We start from the raw sequence: 15,943 nt of genomic DNA on the forward strand, positions 1-15,943 counted from the left end.
TCATCTTTGTATGATTTTGGGAGAATGGAAGGAGTTCATAGTAGTGGTAGTGGGCTGATCTTAGGGAAATGAAGGGTCATGACTTGGTAGATTTTTGGAAGGGATCTGTGCATATACAAGGCTTCCATCCTATAATTTTAAGTATATGAGATTCAACACGTATGCATGAAGCCTTATGTAGGAGTTTCTTGTGCAAAGGTCAGGCTAAGGATGCAAAAAATTCTACTATGTAGGAGCCTCAGTTTGGCTTTAACTAGCTAGGAGTTTCTGCACCAAGCACAAACTGACCACTAATTACCCACAAGAAGAGTGGTCATGGGAGGAGACAGAACTCACAGGTGTCTCCTAGGATATGATTATAAAAGGAGGTTGGTTTCAGCATTTTTTTCCTATAGCTAATCTGCTTTAGTGGGATACATTATACATACCATTTCAGTATAAAAATTCCAGGTTGAATATAGCAGTGTACTTCTATTATACTGAGATTTTTAAAGTGTGAATACCACATCTATTAAGGTGAAAAATCCCATCTAAATACATGGTGAAGCCTTTTGAGTCCTGGATTCTAGGAATGTTCATAATTCTCAAGAATGTAAGCGCACACCCCTCTCAGGGATTTTTTCTGGTTTTAGTCTGTGTCATTTTATAGGTAGCTCCATTTTGTTTTTCTTTAGCCACACTGGAGCTTCAGGCTTTCTGAAGCATTCCATGGATTAAAAAATTTGTATTATTGTCAAAGTGATATACAGAGGGGTTACACTTACATAAAAAGGTAGTAACTACATTTCTTGTTTACCTTCCCTCATTTTTCTTCCTCTTCCCCCCCCTCCCCCCATTGAATCATTCCTTATTTGAGTCTTGCAAACTATCTGGAATGCAAACATTCGGCTCTTGCTCTGGGTGTTATTTTTTTTTTCTCTCTCTCTCTCTCCTTCTTTCTCAATCCTCTTAATAGTTCAGAAGCACTCCCGGACATGTGAATTTTTTTTTTTTTTTCCAGTTGCGGGGCTTGAACTCTGGGCCTGGGCGCTGTCCCTCAGCTCTTAAGCTCAAGGCTAGCGCTCTACCACTTGAGCCACAGCACCACTTCCGGTTTTCTAGTGGTTTATTTGGAGAAGAGTCTCACGGACTTTCCTGCCTGGGCTGGTTTTGAACTGCGATCCTCAGATCCTGAGTAGCTAGAATTACAGGCGTGAGCCACCGGCGCCCGGCTCATGTGAAATTTTTGTTGTCGGTTTTTGATTGGTTGAGATTTTTAATTAGTTTAGACTTTGGGTTTAAACACCTGAAACTCAATGAAAATAGAATTGGCCAGTAGCTCCTTAGTCTTAACAGCTCATTGGATACGCAGGAGGTGCTTGCATTTGTTTCCTTAGCCAGAGAAATTTATGTTATCATTAGCAAACCATTATTAAGCCACCATTTTATTTTGGGCATGTGTTATTATTTGTACGTTTACCTCTACGTGTATTTATTTGCAGACAAGGTCTCCCTGCGGCCACTCCGCAGCAGCATCACAACGCGCCACCACTCCACCTGTTCCCTGGAGGCCTAGGGTTTTTCCCCAGTACGCAGCCCACCCGCGCCCGCCTCGCCCCTTCAGACTGGCCTCCCTCCCCACACCCCCACTCTTCTTTCCCGGGCCTTTCCGCCCAACTACCTTTTCCCACACCGTCCCCAGTTTTCCCTTCCCCAACACCTTTCTCCTTCCTACTCTTTCCCCCCGCCCAGCTACTCACTAGCCACGCCCCTGGGCGTCCCCGCCCCGCTCATCTTCTTGCCTCGCGAGCGCACCTTTTTGTCTCTTTTGACGATCTGTACCTCGCCGCTCTGCCGTCTTCGTCGTTACGCGTTTACTCTGCGTCTTCGTCGTTACGCATTTACTCTGCGCCGGAAGCAGACGCTACAGGCGCTTGTGGAAGGATGGCGGCGGTCGATATCCGAGGTGATTGGCGTTGTTGTGTCTCCTTACTGGTTTGTACGCTGGCTTGGAGGTTCATAGCCCTTTGGGAAATTTCTCCAATTCTTCCGGATAGTCCTAGTTTGGTTTGAATGTTTTTGCTGAGTTTTTCCCGGTCCCCGGGGGTCGGACTTGGCACCGCGCCGACGCGAAGGCGCTGGAAGCGGCTCGGAGCGTGGGGCCCTGCGCCGGGGTTCTAGAACGCTCCACGCCGGGCTCCGCGTGGGGCCCTGCGCCGGGGTTCTAGAACGCTCCACGCCCGGCTCCGCGTGGGGCCCTGCGCCGGGGTTCCGCTCCACGCCCGGCTCCGCGTGGGGCCCTGCGCCGGGGTTCTAGAACGCTCCACGCCGGGCTCCGCGTGGGGCCCTGCGCCGGGGTTCTAGAACGCTCCACGCCGGGCTCCGCGTGGGGCCCTCCGCTGGGGCTCCGCGTGGGGCCCTCCGCTGGGGCTCCGCGTGGGGCCCTCCGCTGGGGCTCCGCGTGGGGCCCTGCGCCGGGGTTCTAGAACGCTCCACGCCCGGCTCCGCGTGGGGCCCTGCGCCGGGGTTCTAGAACGCTCCACGCCCGGCTCCGCGTGGGGCCCTGCGCCGGGGTTCTAGAACGCTCCACGCCGGGCTCCGCGTGGGGCCCTCCGCTGGGCTCCGCGTGGGGCCCTCCGCTGGGCTCCGCGTGGGGCCCTCCGCTGGGGCTCCGCGTGGGGCCCTCCGCTGGGGCTCCGCGTGGGGCCCTCCGCCGGGGTTCTGCTCCACGCCCGGCTCCGCGTGGGGCCCTCCGCCGGGGTTCCGCTCCACGCCCGGCTCCGCGTGGGGCCCTGCGCCGGGGTTCCGCTCCACGCCGGGCTCCGCGTGGGGCCCTGCGCCGGGGTTCTAGAACGCTCCACGCCCGGCTCCGCGTGGGGCCCCCCGCCGGGGTTCTGCTCCACGCCCGGCTCCGCGTGGGGCCCTGCGCCGGGGTTCCGCTCCACGCCCGGCTCCGCGTGGGGCCCCCCGCCGGGGTTCCGCTCCACGCCCGGCTCCGCCTTGGCGTTGGGGCTGTGGCGTCGTAACCACAGGGGGGTGTCTGTGCAGAGGGAGGAGAGGGGTAAAGGCTCCCGCTCGGCTGGTGGGATTCGGCCTGGAGCCGCCCTTCGGGCCCCGCCTGGGCCGCCGGGCGAGGCTGCCTCTGTCTTTCCGTTGAGAGCTTTGTTTTTAGGTCTCTGATGCTTTTCAGCACAACAGATCAGGGGGTGGTTTCTTTTTTCACAGCAGGAATGTAGAGGTCCTAAAGTATTTGCTAAATCAACCAGAGAATAAACTGGAGATGGCAACCCCTTGATCGGTACCTCGTACGGTTACCTTTTTTTTTTTTTAATTTGCCAGTCCTAGGGCTTAAACTCTGCACCTGTACACTGCCCCTGAGCTTCCTATGCCCAAGGCTAGCTCTCTCTATCACTTCTGTCCCAGCTTCACTTCGGCCTTTTGGTGCCTTGGAACCGCGATCCTCAGAACTCAGCTTCCTGACGAGCTAGGATGAGAGTGTTCAAGATGAAGTGTTCTGTATGAAGTGGTTGGAGTCTGCTTAACTCGTTGATATATTTTTTTTTGCATGAGGCTGTAGTTCCAGCCTCCAAATGAGAAAGATAATGTTTTATTTTATGGCTTTAGAATGTACTCTTAATCCCAGTTAAGCGTTTATCCTTGGATAATGGAGTTGGATATTGAAGTCTGTGTAAATGAATTGATAAATATATGTGGTTAGTAGAGTAAATCATATTTGTTTATAATCCTCAGTCTATGAATTATAAGCATTTGCTAATTACTGTTGATTGGGTCCATTGCTAGTTAATGATGAGTAATGCAAACACATTTGTATTTCTTGGTTATGATACGAGTATTAATAGTAAAAATATATTAAAATTGCTGTGAGGACAGAAAAGGAGCCACCACCACTATTATCATATATCACATACAGTGAATACTTCTACATCCTGTCCTTATTAAAAAAAAATCCTACCCCTTTAGGTAAATTCTCATTCTTCTCTGCCCTTATAACCCAATAACCCTATCTTTATTATAATACTTCCTAGATTGTGTTATTGTTTTCTTGTATATGTCTCTCTTCTGTTAGGCAATGAGAGCATGTAGGTAGGTGCCAGGCCATTTTTATATTCATAGTGTCTATTACATTAGATGCATAGTAGCTATTTGTTGGCCTGGATTCTTTTTTCTAATCCTTTTATCATTTTTTCTTTTGCCTAGATAATCTGCTGGGAATCTCTTGGGTTGACAGCTCTTGGATCCCCATTTTGAACAGCGGTAGTGTACTGGATTACTTTTCAGAAAGAAGTAATCCTTTTTATGACAGGACGTGTAATAATGAAGTGGTCAAAATGCAGAGGCTAACATTAGAACACTTGAAGTAAGTTACTAAATGATAGCATTTTCGCCAGCTAGAGATTTTGCAGCAAATAGTTCTTTTGAGTTGTAGATTATGAAGTAGAACTTTTGGAAAAAAAACTGGTTTGTTTGGATTTGACATACAAACGATTTACTAGCAGTTACTTGTCTTTTCTATATAATTTCATAATATCTACTTAAAGTAGAAATGAGATTTAGATCCTGTGATGAACAGCTGCTATCAGCCAGAAAACTATAGTTGTTGTCCTTTTAAAATCTGATTAGTTAAAATCTAATATTAGACACATAATCTTTGAATGAAAAAGGAAAATTTAGCCAGACATAGAACAGGATTCTTTAGTCAAAGATCCTAAATAAGAATTTAATGCTATTATATTTGTTTTTGTTTTTGTTTTTTGGGTCCGGTCATGGGGCCTAAACTCTGGGCCTGGGCACTGCCCCTCAGGTCTTCAGCTCAAGGCTAGCACTCTACCACTGGAGCCACAGTGCCACTTCTGGCTTTTTTTTTCTGCTTATGTGGTACTGAGGAATCGAACCCAGTGCCTCAAGCATGCAAGGCAAGTGCTCTACCACTGGGCCACCTTCCCAGCCCAATTTATTGCTATTTTAAAAGTGTCCAAAACCTCTCTATATAATTGGGAATGGGATCGGTTTTATGAAATTAAATTTCCATAGTATTATAACCTTATTATTATAACATGGTATTACAAATGTCTTGTTTTGAGGCAAATAAAGCTACTAAAGACAACTTACTGTTGCTTTATACATAATCTGGCAATTCAAAAAATGTATTGGGTTACAGGTAAAGTTTTTTTCTGTTTGCTGTTTGGGTAGAATATACAATTGGGTCTTCATAGCTCTTTTTTTTTTTTTTGGCTTATGTGGTGCTGAGGAATCGAACCTCAGGTATGCAAGGCAAGCGCTCTACCACTGAGCCACCTTCCCAGCCCATTCACAACTCTTTTTTTATATCTTACTCTATTATTAGGAAGTATCATGCTATTTTGACTGGCTTTTTGAAACATACTATTCAGTGTACTTGTATGGTTAAAAATACTTAAATTTAAAAATACTTAAATTCACTATAAGTTTTTGTAAAGAAATTTTTTGTTTAAAAACCAAATCTTACTCTTGAATACCACCCAGTTTTCATCAATAGCCAGTTTTTAAACCAAATATAGGCAGTTTTAATCCTTTTAGCAATGTTGCTGCAATTTATCTAGTAATTGTAAAGTCCTACAAAATTGTGTGGGCATTCATCACTCTCTGGGTGTCTGTCTGTTACAGTCAAATGGTTGGAATTGAGTATATCCTTTTGCATGCTCAAGAGCCCATTCTTTTCATCATTCGAAAGCAGCAGCGCCAATCTCCTACTCAAGGTAAAGTGTATAAACTTCAGACATTATTTCTTTTTAAAATACCTTATATACTTCTCAACCAGTATATGTTCTTATTTTGGGAAGGATTTAGCTGGTTTTGGTGCTCCTCAAGCCATATGTGCTTAGTACTTTGCTAAGTGGGCTCATCAGACTCAGAATATCTTTGTACTCAACCGCTAAAACTTATTAGAGCTACACAGTAAGGATCTACTGTGAGCTTAGTCATGGAAAAAGACATTGGGTGGAGTCTACAGGAATCCCTGTGCAGGTTTTTCCTCCTGACAGGAGCCATAGTAAGTGTGGTTCATTTAGCAGTGCAATGTAGCCACATGTGTATATCTGCTCAGTGAAGTCATTTTTAAATTCCAAGTCCAGGATTTTTATTGAGGACTGGTAATATAGGTATCCTCTGCATAACAGAATTTCCAACTCCTAGAAGAAAATCAGGGCTCCACTATACTCATACTGTTTGTACAGCATGGCTACAAAAGGTGGTACAGCAGGTATAACTGTCACTTAAGAAATACTTAAGAAGCCAAGTTCCATGAGGACTTCCACAATATATCCAAAGACAATTCCCCAAACCCTAACCATCAGGGCAGTCCCTGTTTTCCTGTGATCAGAGTTGTAGGAATCACATGGAATCTTAAGCATCCTAAGGAACTTTTTATATCAGTACACTTGAGTCAATGTGTTATAAAATAGATAACAAATACAGTCATATCAGATTTCTTGTTGATCAACTGAATATTCTTAATTATGTACCCAAACAAAACTCATACCTGGATTTTAAAACTTGCGGAAGAACTAAAACTGGTGGGGGCGGGTGGTTTACTCTTGTAATCCTGGAAACTCAGGAGGCTGAGATTTGAAGACAGCCAAGGGCAAAAATATCCATGAGGAAGTCAAGCACTGCTGGCTTACACCTGTAGTCCTAGCTACTCAGTAGGCTGAGATCTAAAGATTACAGTTCAAAGCCAGCCCAGGAAGGAAGTTCTATGAGACTTATCACTAATTAACCATCTAAAAATTGTAAGTGGAACTGTGGTTCAAAATGGTGGAGTGCTAGCCTTAAGCAAAAATGCTCAAGGACAGCACCCAGGCCCTGACTTCAAGCCCCACAATCACTACCACCACCAAAAAAAGTCCATGTCTATGAGGCACTTATCTTCAAGTAACTAGCAAAACTAGGAGTAGAGGTATGGTTCAAGTGGTAGAGTGCCAGCCTTGAGTGACAAAGCTAAGTGAGAACATGAGGACCTGAGTTCAAGCTCCAGTACAAGCACCAAAAAGAAACAAGACAAAACACTAACACAAGAGTAATGAATCCTGATTTAGTTTGTCTGAAGAGCCAAATTCATCATCTACTCTAGAGATGACCAGAATAAGACACACTGGAATCAAACTAGCACTGTGAAAAATGCCACACTAAAGAGAGGATTCAAGGTAGACATTTAGGAACAACGCTTACCTTGGTAATGATTTCAGAGAATGACTTGCTAAAGAAGTTGTATTTTTAGAATCCAAATTGAGTTTCAAGATAAAAGATCTGGAGTCTCTTCACTGAGAAAAGAGATCCTTAGAAGAAAGGCAAGACCATGTGAGAGATTTCAAGGTATAGAAGCCACACAGGTGGCACCAGGCTCAGTAACTGCTATATTTTTCTTTAGGACTTGGACCTGGAACTCAGAGGCAAGTTTAGTGCATCAGATATCTGTACATTTCTCTTGCTGTATGAGAGATTTCTGTGTGTGTGTGTTCTCTTACTTTGATTGATAAGACCACTGACACCACTTGGGAACTTGAAATGCACTAACTGATAAGACTCTCATTTTAACAGGTTCCAAATGCATATTAAATTGATCAAATGTGATTCAGTTATTCAGGAAAGTTTGAGGCACACTGCTCTTGGCTAAGAACTTGGCATACTTTATTTCTAAACCCTTAATAAATTCTTTAGGTTTTCTGGGCAAACTACTCAAAACTGCCCAAGTACCTATAGATAACCTGTGAATAAAATGCATGTGGCTTTTTCCCAATACTTTACTTACAAAAACAAGAATTTTCCTATTTTCCTCATTTAATTTAGGAAAATGTCAGATATTGCTTATTAATTTAAGATCTGTTTAGCAATATGTACCTGGAGATATATTCATAAACATTTTTTCCCCTGTTGCTTTAGTTATCCCGCTAGCTGACTACTATATCATTGCTGGTGTTATCTATCAGGCACCAGACTTGGGATCAGTTATAAACTCCAGAGTGGTAAGTGGCCTTATGTTCTTTAAACATTAAAGAAAATTTTAATAGAAATATTCTGCTTCTAAGAAATAAACAGGAACTCTTCCCCCTTAAGTTGACATAAAATGTTAACTACTAGAATGCTTTTTGCAGTTTACTAGGAACCAAGTCAGTATTCATATATACAGTTGGCTTTCATTGTACCCATAGGTTCCATACTTTTGCTGGATTAAGAATACTCTGAAAAAAACCAAAATATGCCCATACTCAATGTGTACATACTTTCTTGTCATTCCCATCGCAATGAAGGATAACAACTAGTTACATAGCATTCACATTTCATTATGTCTCATAAGTAATACAGAGATGATCAAAAGTAAATAGGTGAATGTGTATATGCAAATACTGCAGAAATGATGATACAACTAGTTATATAGTAATTTAGATTCTTGAAAAGGAGGGCTGGGAAGGTGGCTCAGTGGTAGAGTGCTTGCCTTGCGTGCATGAGACCCTGGGTTTGATTCCTCAACACCACATAGGCAGAAAGTGGCACTGTGACTCAAGTGCTAGAACACTAGCTTTGAGCTGAAGAGCTGAGGGACAGCGCCCAGGCCCAGAGTCCAGTCCCCACAACTGACCAGAAAAAAGAAACTGAGTCCCAGTGGCTCATGCTTGTAATCCTAGCTACTCAGGAGGCTGAGATCTGAGGGTCATGGTAAAGCCAGCCTAGACAGGAAAGTTCATGAGACTCCAATAAACACCAGAAAACCAGAAGTGCTGTGGCTCAAGTGGTAAAGAGTGCTAGCCTTGAGCTGAAGAGCTGAGGGATAGCGCACAGGCCCAGAGTTCAAGCCCTACAACCAACAGAAAAAAACCCAAAAAGCAAAAAACAGGAAATTAACTGCCTTTACATATATAATATTTTGATTTACTTTGGAAATTTTGATTATCAAATAAGAAATTTAATACTTGGTTGTTTTTTTTTTTTACAAGCTTACTGCAGTTCATGGCATTCAGTCAGCTTTTGATGAAGCTATGTCCTACTGTCGATATCATCCTTCCAAAGGATATTGGTGGCATTTCAAAGACCATGAAGAGCAAGGTAGAACACCTAGATCTTTCTAAAATACACTTGTCCCCTCTGTGTGTGTGTGTATGTATGTATGTATGTGTATATCTGTCTCCCTCCCTTCCCCCATCCCCTCTCTCACTTGTGTGTGTGTGTGTGTGTGTGTGTGTGTGTGTGTGTGTGTGTGTATCTGTCTCCCTCTCCCTCCCTCCCCTCTTCCTCCCCTCTCTTACTTGTGTGTGTGTGTGTATATGTGTGTGGTGGTGGTGGTGATGGCACTCACTAAACCTAAGACTAAATGTACACAAGTGCTGTACCCTATTGTTACATACATACCCCTCGAAAATAGTCTTTGAAGCCCTGAGGATGAAATTGTTTTCTTCTATAACTATTTTTCTTGGCAAACATTAATAGTACAAGGGGATTTCATTGTGATAATCCCATAGATGTGTACAATGTATGTTGAACAAGTTCTTCCCTCTAATAATCCCCTAACCGTCCTTTCCCTGAAGCTGGTTTCCTAGGTAAAAGGATATTGATGTTTCCTAGGTGCATTTTTCTTTTTCATAGAATGGTAACATTGCAGTTGTGATTCTTATAAGTAGATGTAGTAATAGCTTTCACAAAGGAGCATATAACAAGTTTTATCAGCTAGGTAAGTGGTAATTTTTGTGAAAGCGATTCAGTTTTAAAATATGTGGCTCACAAAGAGGAGAAACAGTGCTGAGGGACAAGCAAAAGTATTTCCTACTACCTGTTGGGTCATCTTGGGATTTGGAACCCTTAATCTTCCTCTCATCTTCAAAGTAGAGTGAATGAGAGGCTGATCATACAACCTTCTCTGTGTGATGCCATGGCACCAGGCATCCTATGTCCCACAGCTACTACTCTACCAGTGCTTTTCACCATGTTCAGAAATGTGTCTACAATAATATTCCTATACTCTTACTTCCTTCTCTGACAAAAGCAACTCAGCATAAATCACATGGCCAAGGGAACCTTTATAAAGAGTAATTTGGGTAAGGTTTTGTGTTTTTGCCTCTGCCAGCCTTGGACAGCAGTCCTCTTACCCATGCCTCTAATGTAGTTGGGATCACAGGTGTGAGCTAGGATCTCCTTTTTGACTAGGTTGGCTTCAAATTCTGGTTCTCCTGGTCTCTACTTCCTAAGTAGCTGGAATTGCCATCATGAGTCACCGTTCCTGGCTCTATTTTGACTTTTTATAGTTGGTTCAGGCAAGGATGTTTGATACAGGGCTATTTTCCCCTGTCCTAATGGCATTTGGGATAACATCTGGAACCCCTTTATTTAGAGACGGTTCCTTAACTGCCTCCCCCTCTCTCCTACCACACACACTTGTGAATAGCTTCAGAAAATTTCTATCTAGTTTTTTTTTTCCCCCTTGTCTTCATGGTAGAAAGAGACCACTTGATTGCATGTCATTCTGAAGAGCCTGATGAAATTTCTCTGGCCCATGCTATCATATCCTAGGTATGAATCATCCCCTTTTGTAGCAAATCTGTACTGAATACACTACCTGCTCAGTAGTCACATAGTAGTCAACTCAGCTATCAGACTGATAATCAAAATAATCACAGTTCTTGGGTTACAATAAGTTTTTTTAAAGACCCAATAATGACCCCAAAGTGTTAGAGTAATAATGCCAGAGATTCAAATATGCCAAAAACTTAAAGTGCTTTCTGTAAGTAAAATATGAAAGATATCTTAAAAGAGATCACATTCATAAAATTTCTATTACAGTAAAAAAGAAAAGAAAAAGACCACTTGATTCACTTAAAATACACAAAACATTTTCAGACTGATAATCTGGATTGTGACTTAGACATTTATGAAAAAACTTTAGACTTACAACTTTTAAGTAGCCCTGCTACATAATGAAATGGAAGTTTCTTTAAAAGACATGTTAGCCAAGCACTGGTGGCTTATACCTGTAGTCCTAGCTACTTGGGAGGCTGAGATCTGAGGATTGTGAATTGAAGCCAGCCTGGGCCGAAAAGTCCCTGTGAAACTCTTATTTCCAATTAACAACTCAGAAACCAGAAATGGTGCTGTGGCTCAACTGGTAAGAGTGCTAGCCTTCAGCACAAAGAGGCTCAGGGACAGTGCCCAGGACCTGAGTTATAGCCCCACAACTGACCAAAATAAATAAATAAATAAATAAATGACATGTTTACTGCATCATTTAATATCATTTAGGAGCTAGAGCCTTCTGTCTGTGTGTTCTGTTTAGCTTAGTTGGAATCATCTTGGTACAGTGCCTGTTGAAAATAATAAAGCTTGAATATGTTAATAATGGAGAAAGATTTGAAAGACGAGACTAAACTGATTGTTTTGATTTGGATTTCATATTTTGATAGATAAAGTTAAGCCTAAAGCCAAAAGGAAAGAAGAACCAAGCTCTATTTTTCAGAGACAGCGTGTGGATGCCTTACTTGTAGATCTCAGACAAAAATTTCCACCCAAATTTGTGCAGGTAAAATAGAACATATACGTAAGTTTTGGGTAACCTATCAATGAGAGTGAGTTATCAAAATTGCCCACTGTTGTTATATTTGGAGCTACCTGTGCTTTTTTTGTCTAGTGTTTATTTCACTTTTTAAACATTTTTTCCCCATCCTTTACCTTTAAGCCTTTGTTTGTCTTTGCCAGGGAAATGCATTTCTTGCAAGAAAGTAATGGGTGGGTTTTTCTTTTTTGTCAAGTCTACCAGTTTGTATCTTTATCTTTGTGGGGTGGGGGGTGGGCTGCTACTAGGTTTGCATTCAGGGTTTTGTTCTTTTTAGACAGTAGATACTTCCTAGATACTCTAGTGTTTGAGCCTATTGCTCCAATTCTCCCATTTTAAAATCTAGTTATTTATCTATTTTTAGGCATCACTGGAGTTTGAAGTTTGGCACTTGATAGGCAGGTATTCCACTACTGAGCCACATCTCTAGACCTTTTTTGAACTGGTTATTTTTGAAAGAGGGTCTCACTTTCTGCCTGGCATGAACTTGGACTGTGAGCCTCCTATTTATCCTCTCCAGTGTAGCTGGGCAGCAACACTGCACTCACCTATTGGTTTAGAGGGGGGAGAGTATCTGTTGAACTTTTTGCTCAGACTATCATTGAACTGTATTTCTTCTGACTTAGGCTTCCTTTGTAGCTAGGATTATAGGCATAAGCCATTGATACTTGGCTCAGAGTTATGACATTAAGGAATTCCTGTCATTTTGTAGTGTTTAATTTATTTACAGTCCATGTTCTTTCATTTGAAGTATTTGCAGTGTTTAGGCAGTACTGGGTGGGGGTGGGCTTGAAGTAGTTTCTCACCGCTGTACTGGTTTAGCTCAGTAGATAAACATTCATCCAATGTGCTCAAGGGATGAGGCCTAATCTCCAGTATTACTCAGAGAGAAGAAAACCAGCTGCAGAAATAACCAAACTTGTTAAACATCCCCACTATGGAAATAGAATAATAAGTAGTCTTTAAAAATCGCCATCTCAGCCAGGTGCTGGTAGCACCCAATCCTAGCTACTCAGGAGGCTGAGATCTGAGGAACGTGGTTCAGAGCCTGTCTGGGCAGGAAAGTCTGTGAGACTTCCTACCTCCAATTAACCACCAGAAAACTAGAAGTCAACTGTGGCTCAAAGTGGTAGAGCACTAGCTTTGAGCCGAAAAACTCAGAGACAGCACCCAGGTCCTGAATTCAAGCCCCACAACTGACCAAAAGATAAAAGAAAAAAATCACCATCTTAGCTGGGCACCAGTGACTCACACTTGTAATCCTAGCTACTCAGGAGGCTGAGATCTGAGGATCATGGTTTGAAGTCAGCTCAAGCAGGAAAGTCTGTGAGATGCTTCTCTTCCAATTAACCACTAGAAAACCAGAAGTGGAGCTGTGGCTCAAGGGGTAGAGCACTAGCCTTGAGTAAAAAAGCTCAGGGATAGTTCCCAAGCCCTGAGTTCAAGCCCCACAACTGACAAAAAAAAAAAATCAGCTAAGGGACACCACCCAGGCCTTGAGTTCAAGCCTCAGGACTGGCACCAAAAAGGAAAGAAAAAAAAGCTTACTATCTCACTTCTAGTAACTTTAGAGGAATAAGAGAACGAAGATATACATCAATGTAGAAGATACTAAATCATGATAGAAATGAAAAGAAAATTAGAATAATACTAGTAAATAGTACCAGAAAGTCAGAATTTCATCACTCTCATTCTACTTTGTTATATATAATCCATATCCTCTTCAAAAGCTCCATTATTTCCTCATTGGATTCTGTTTGTCTTTTTGTAAAGTATTATAGCCTTTGTGTGAAGGCATAGTGCTTTGTTCAATGTCAATGGTTTTTTTATCACTATTTTGGTTTTACATTTATGTCTTTATTGGAATGAGACTAAGAAGTAAAAATGATAAAAAAAAGTATATAATACATGAATAGTAATTTTTATGGTATATGGACAGTAACTTTGCTTTATGAAGTCATGTATAAGGCAATTTAGTTGAAGTTACCATTTTAATAAACTAGAAAAGCAAGAAGAAAATTTTGCTAACCTGCTCTGTTTCTGTATTTCTTCTTTGTTTCTTTCCCTTATTCCCTGTTTTTTAAATTACAGCAAAAGTCTGGAGAAAAGCCTGTCCCAGGTATGCTTTATCTGATTTTCTTGTTAAGCTTGAAATAAAATCAAACTTCTGTTTAACATGTGACAATAACAGCATGTGAGAAGATCTGTGGTCATTTTGTCCTTTCAGGCTCTCATTGTGGTTTGTTACCCCTCACCTGTGATTGCCAACAAGTAGGGCTTTTGTGGTAGTGATACTGGTATTTAAAAAATACCAGTGTGAAGAACCTAGGATGATTTGAGGTCGTTTTTTCATTGAAAATAGGTATTGAACTACAGTTGAAACTGGGATGGAATAATTTTAACTCTTACTTATACATGATGACTTATTTAAATGCCTTATGTTTTTGCCTAGTGTCATAAGTTTCCTTGAGTTAATAATAGGTTGTGTAGTTTATAAGAGGGTTCTTACATCTGATTGAGGAATTAACTTAAGGTAGAGCTGGAGGTAGCTATTAAAATGAATTTGAAAAAGTGAACTATTCATATAATCCATTGTCTAAATTTAATTTATCCTTTCACCCACATTCATCTTAAAAAAAAAACCTAACAACAACAATAAAAAACAAAACTACTTTGAATGTCTAGTGGAACAGACCAAGAAGGAAGCAGAACCCATTCCAGAAACTGTAAAATCTGAGGAGAAGGAGACCACAAAGAATGTCCAACAGACTGTGAGCACTAAAGGCCCCCCTGAGAAACGGATGAGACTTCAGTGAATATAGGACAAAAGAGAAGCTTGCAAGACTCTGTGTCAATTATACCTCAGTTCTCTGGTAGGATCTTGAGCTTTAAAATGCTCTGTGTGGAATGCACTTGTTCTTTAAGAAGGGATATTATACCCATCATGCTTTTTTGGGGAGATGCTGGTACTGGATATTGAACCAAGGGCCTGGTGAAATGCTAGGCAAGAGTTTTACAACAGAATTGCGCCCCAGCCTTCTATCATGATGTATCTTTATGAATATTTCTTATGTATGTTTTGTAACCTTTCCCTTCTGGATTGGTACCACACCTGTTCCCAGGTGTGCTGGCATGTATCTTGAAAGACAAAATAAAGTTATTTGTATATACTGCTTGATCTTGGATTTTTCTTCACTATAAATGTCTGAAGTTTTTCAGGTACACTTTGAGAGGACACAAAAGATGAATGTTAACATAGTAGCAACTAAGCACATGTTTTTGTATTATATACAAATTCTTCAGTACTACAGCAATAAACTTATGGCAACGTGAAAGATAAAGAAAAACCTCTGCAAGAGAGCTGTGAATTTTGTTTCCTTTTTTTGTATAGCGTTACAAAAACTATGTATGGCTTTTGAATCACAGTTTGTATGATTCTGTTTATGCATTTTTACCTTACATTGTTGTCTGTTTTAAGCATTTTCCTATATTCATTCATATAGAACATCTATTTTTGTGACTGAATAATTCCCAAGATTATTAGTCTCAGGATTTGTAAACTACCTGTGTTATATTTGTTTTTTGAGTTTGAATTATTTTAAATGGGGCTGCAGTGAACTATGGTTGTGTATAATGTATTTTCAATATTTACTTTTTTTTTTCCTTAGGATAAAATTCAAAGGTTAAAAACCTAGATTCTCTCTCTCTCTTTTTTTTTTTTTAGTGCTGGTCCTAAGGTTTGAACTCAGGGCCTGGGCCCTGGTCTCTGAGCACTTTTTGCTCAAAGCTAACAATACCACTTGAGCCACAAATTCCAGTTCCAGCTTTTTTGGTAGTTAATTGGCAATAAGAGTCTCATGACTTGTTTACCCAGGCTGGCTTTCAACCTTGATCCTCAGATCTTAGCTTTTTATTTTATTTTATTTTATTTGTGAACATACTGTACAGAGGGGTTACAATTACATGGGCAGGATAATGCATACATTTCTTACCAAGCATTGCAGCCTCCTCCTTTGTTTACCCTTCACATCCCTTCCCAGCCTCCCCCCTCCCCCTCACCCAAAGATCTTAGCTTTCTGAGTAACCAAGATTACAGGCATGAGCTACCAGGACCCAGCTTAAACTCTGTATTTTAATTGTTCTTCACTCATATTGCCCAGTTTCTTTTTTTTTTAAGGTATGGACTAGTTATCACTCAAATGGCAAAGTATGAAAATAACTGCTTCATCAACATCTTTTTCTGATTTATGTCATTTACCGTGTTAGTGCCAATTAAATAGTGAAAATATACTTAATATTTTAAGGGGTAGAACAATTTCTTGGTTTCTGCTTTTATGAGAGTTTGGTCTGAGCATTTTATTTTTATATTTT

The 15,943-nt window shown here is 41.3% G+C and overlaps 1 protein-coding gene across 3 annotated transcripts; it reads left to right on the forward strand.

Annotated features, from left to right (window-relative positions):
* Positions 1–1,876: 1,876 nt before the first annotated feature.
* On the forward strand, positions 1,877–14,745 carry Med6 (mediator complex subunit 6). Of its 3 annotated transcripts, none has more exons than XM_042692762.1 (8): positions 1,877–1,945; positions 4,198–4,357; positions 5,644–5,735; positions 7,918–8,000; positions 8,970–9,078; positions 11,424–11,539; positions 13,664–13,691; positions 14,258–14,745. In XM_042692762.1, exons 1-8 carry the CDS (start codon positions 1,924–1,926, stop codon positions 14,386–14,388), a joined length of 741 nt encoding a protein of 246 aa, XP_042548696.1. In that variant the 5' UTR covers positions 1,877–1,923; the 3' UTR covers positions 14,389–14,745. The 3 variants fall into 3 exon arrangements, with proteins under 3 accessions (XP_042548696.1, XP_042548698.1, XP_042548697.1); XM_042692763.1 differs by having other exon boundaries at positions 1,918–1,974; XM_042692764.1 differs by lacking the exon at positions 11,424–11,539 and having other exon boundaries at positions 1,885–1,945; positions 14,258–14,401.
* The last annotated feature ends 1,198 nt before the right edge of the window (positions 14,746–15,943 follow it).

The sequence above is a fragment of the Dipodomys spectabilis genome, unplaced genomic scaffold, assembly GCF_019054845.1.
Source record: "Dipodomys spectabilis isolate Male_0828 unplaced genomic scaffold, ASM1905484v1 ptg000157l, whole genome shotgun sequence".
Lineage (NCBI taxonomy): Eukaryota > Metazoa > Chordata > Mammalia > Rodentia > Heteromyidae > Dipodomys > Dipodomys spectabilis.

Coding starts and splice junctions, on each gene's coding strand:
- Med6 (XM_042692762.1), top strand. CDS start 1,924: ATGGCGGCGGTCGATATCCGAG. Junction 8,001..8,969: donor CAGTTATAAACTCCAGAGTG/GTAAGTGGCCTT, acceptor TTTTTTTACAAG/CTTACTGCAGTTCATGGCAT. Junction 11,540..13,663: donor TTCCACCCAAATTTGTGCAG/GTAAAATAGAAC, acceptor TTTAAATTACAG/CAAAAGTCTGGAGAAAAGCC.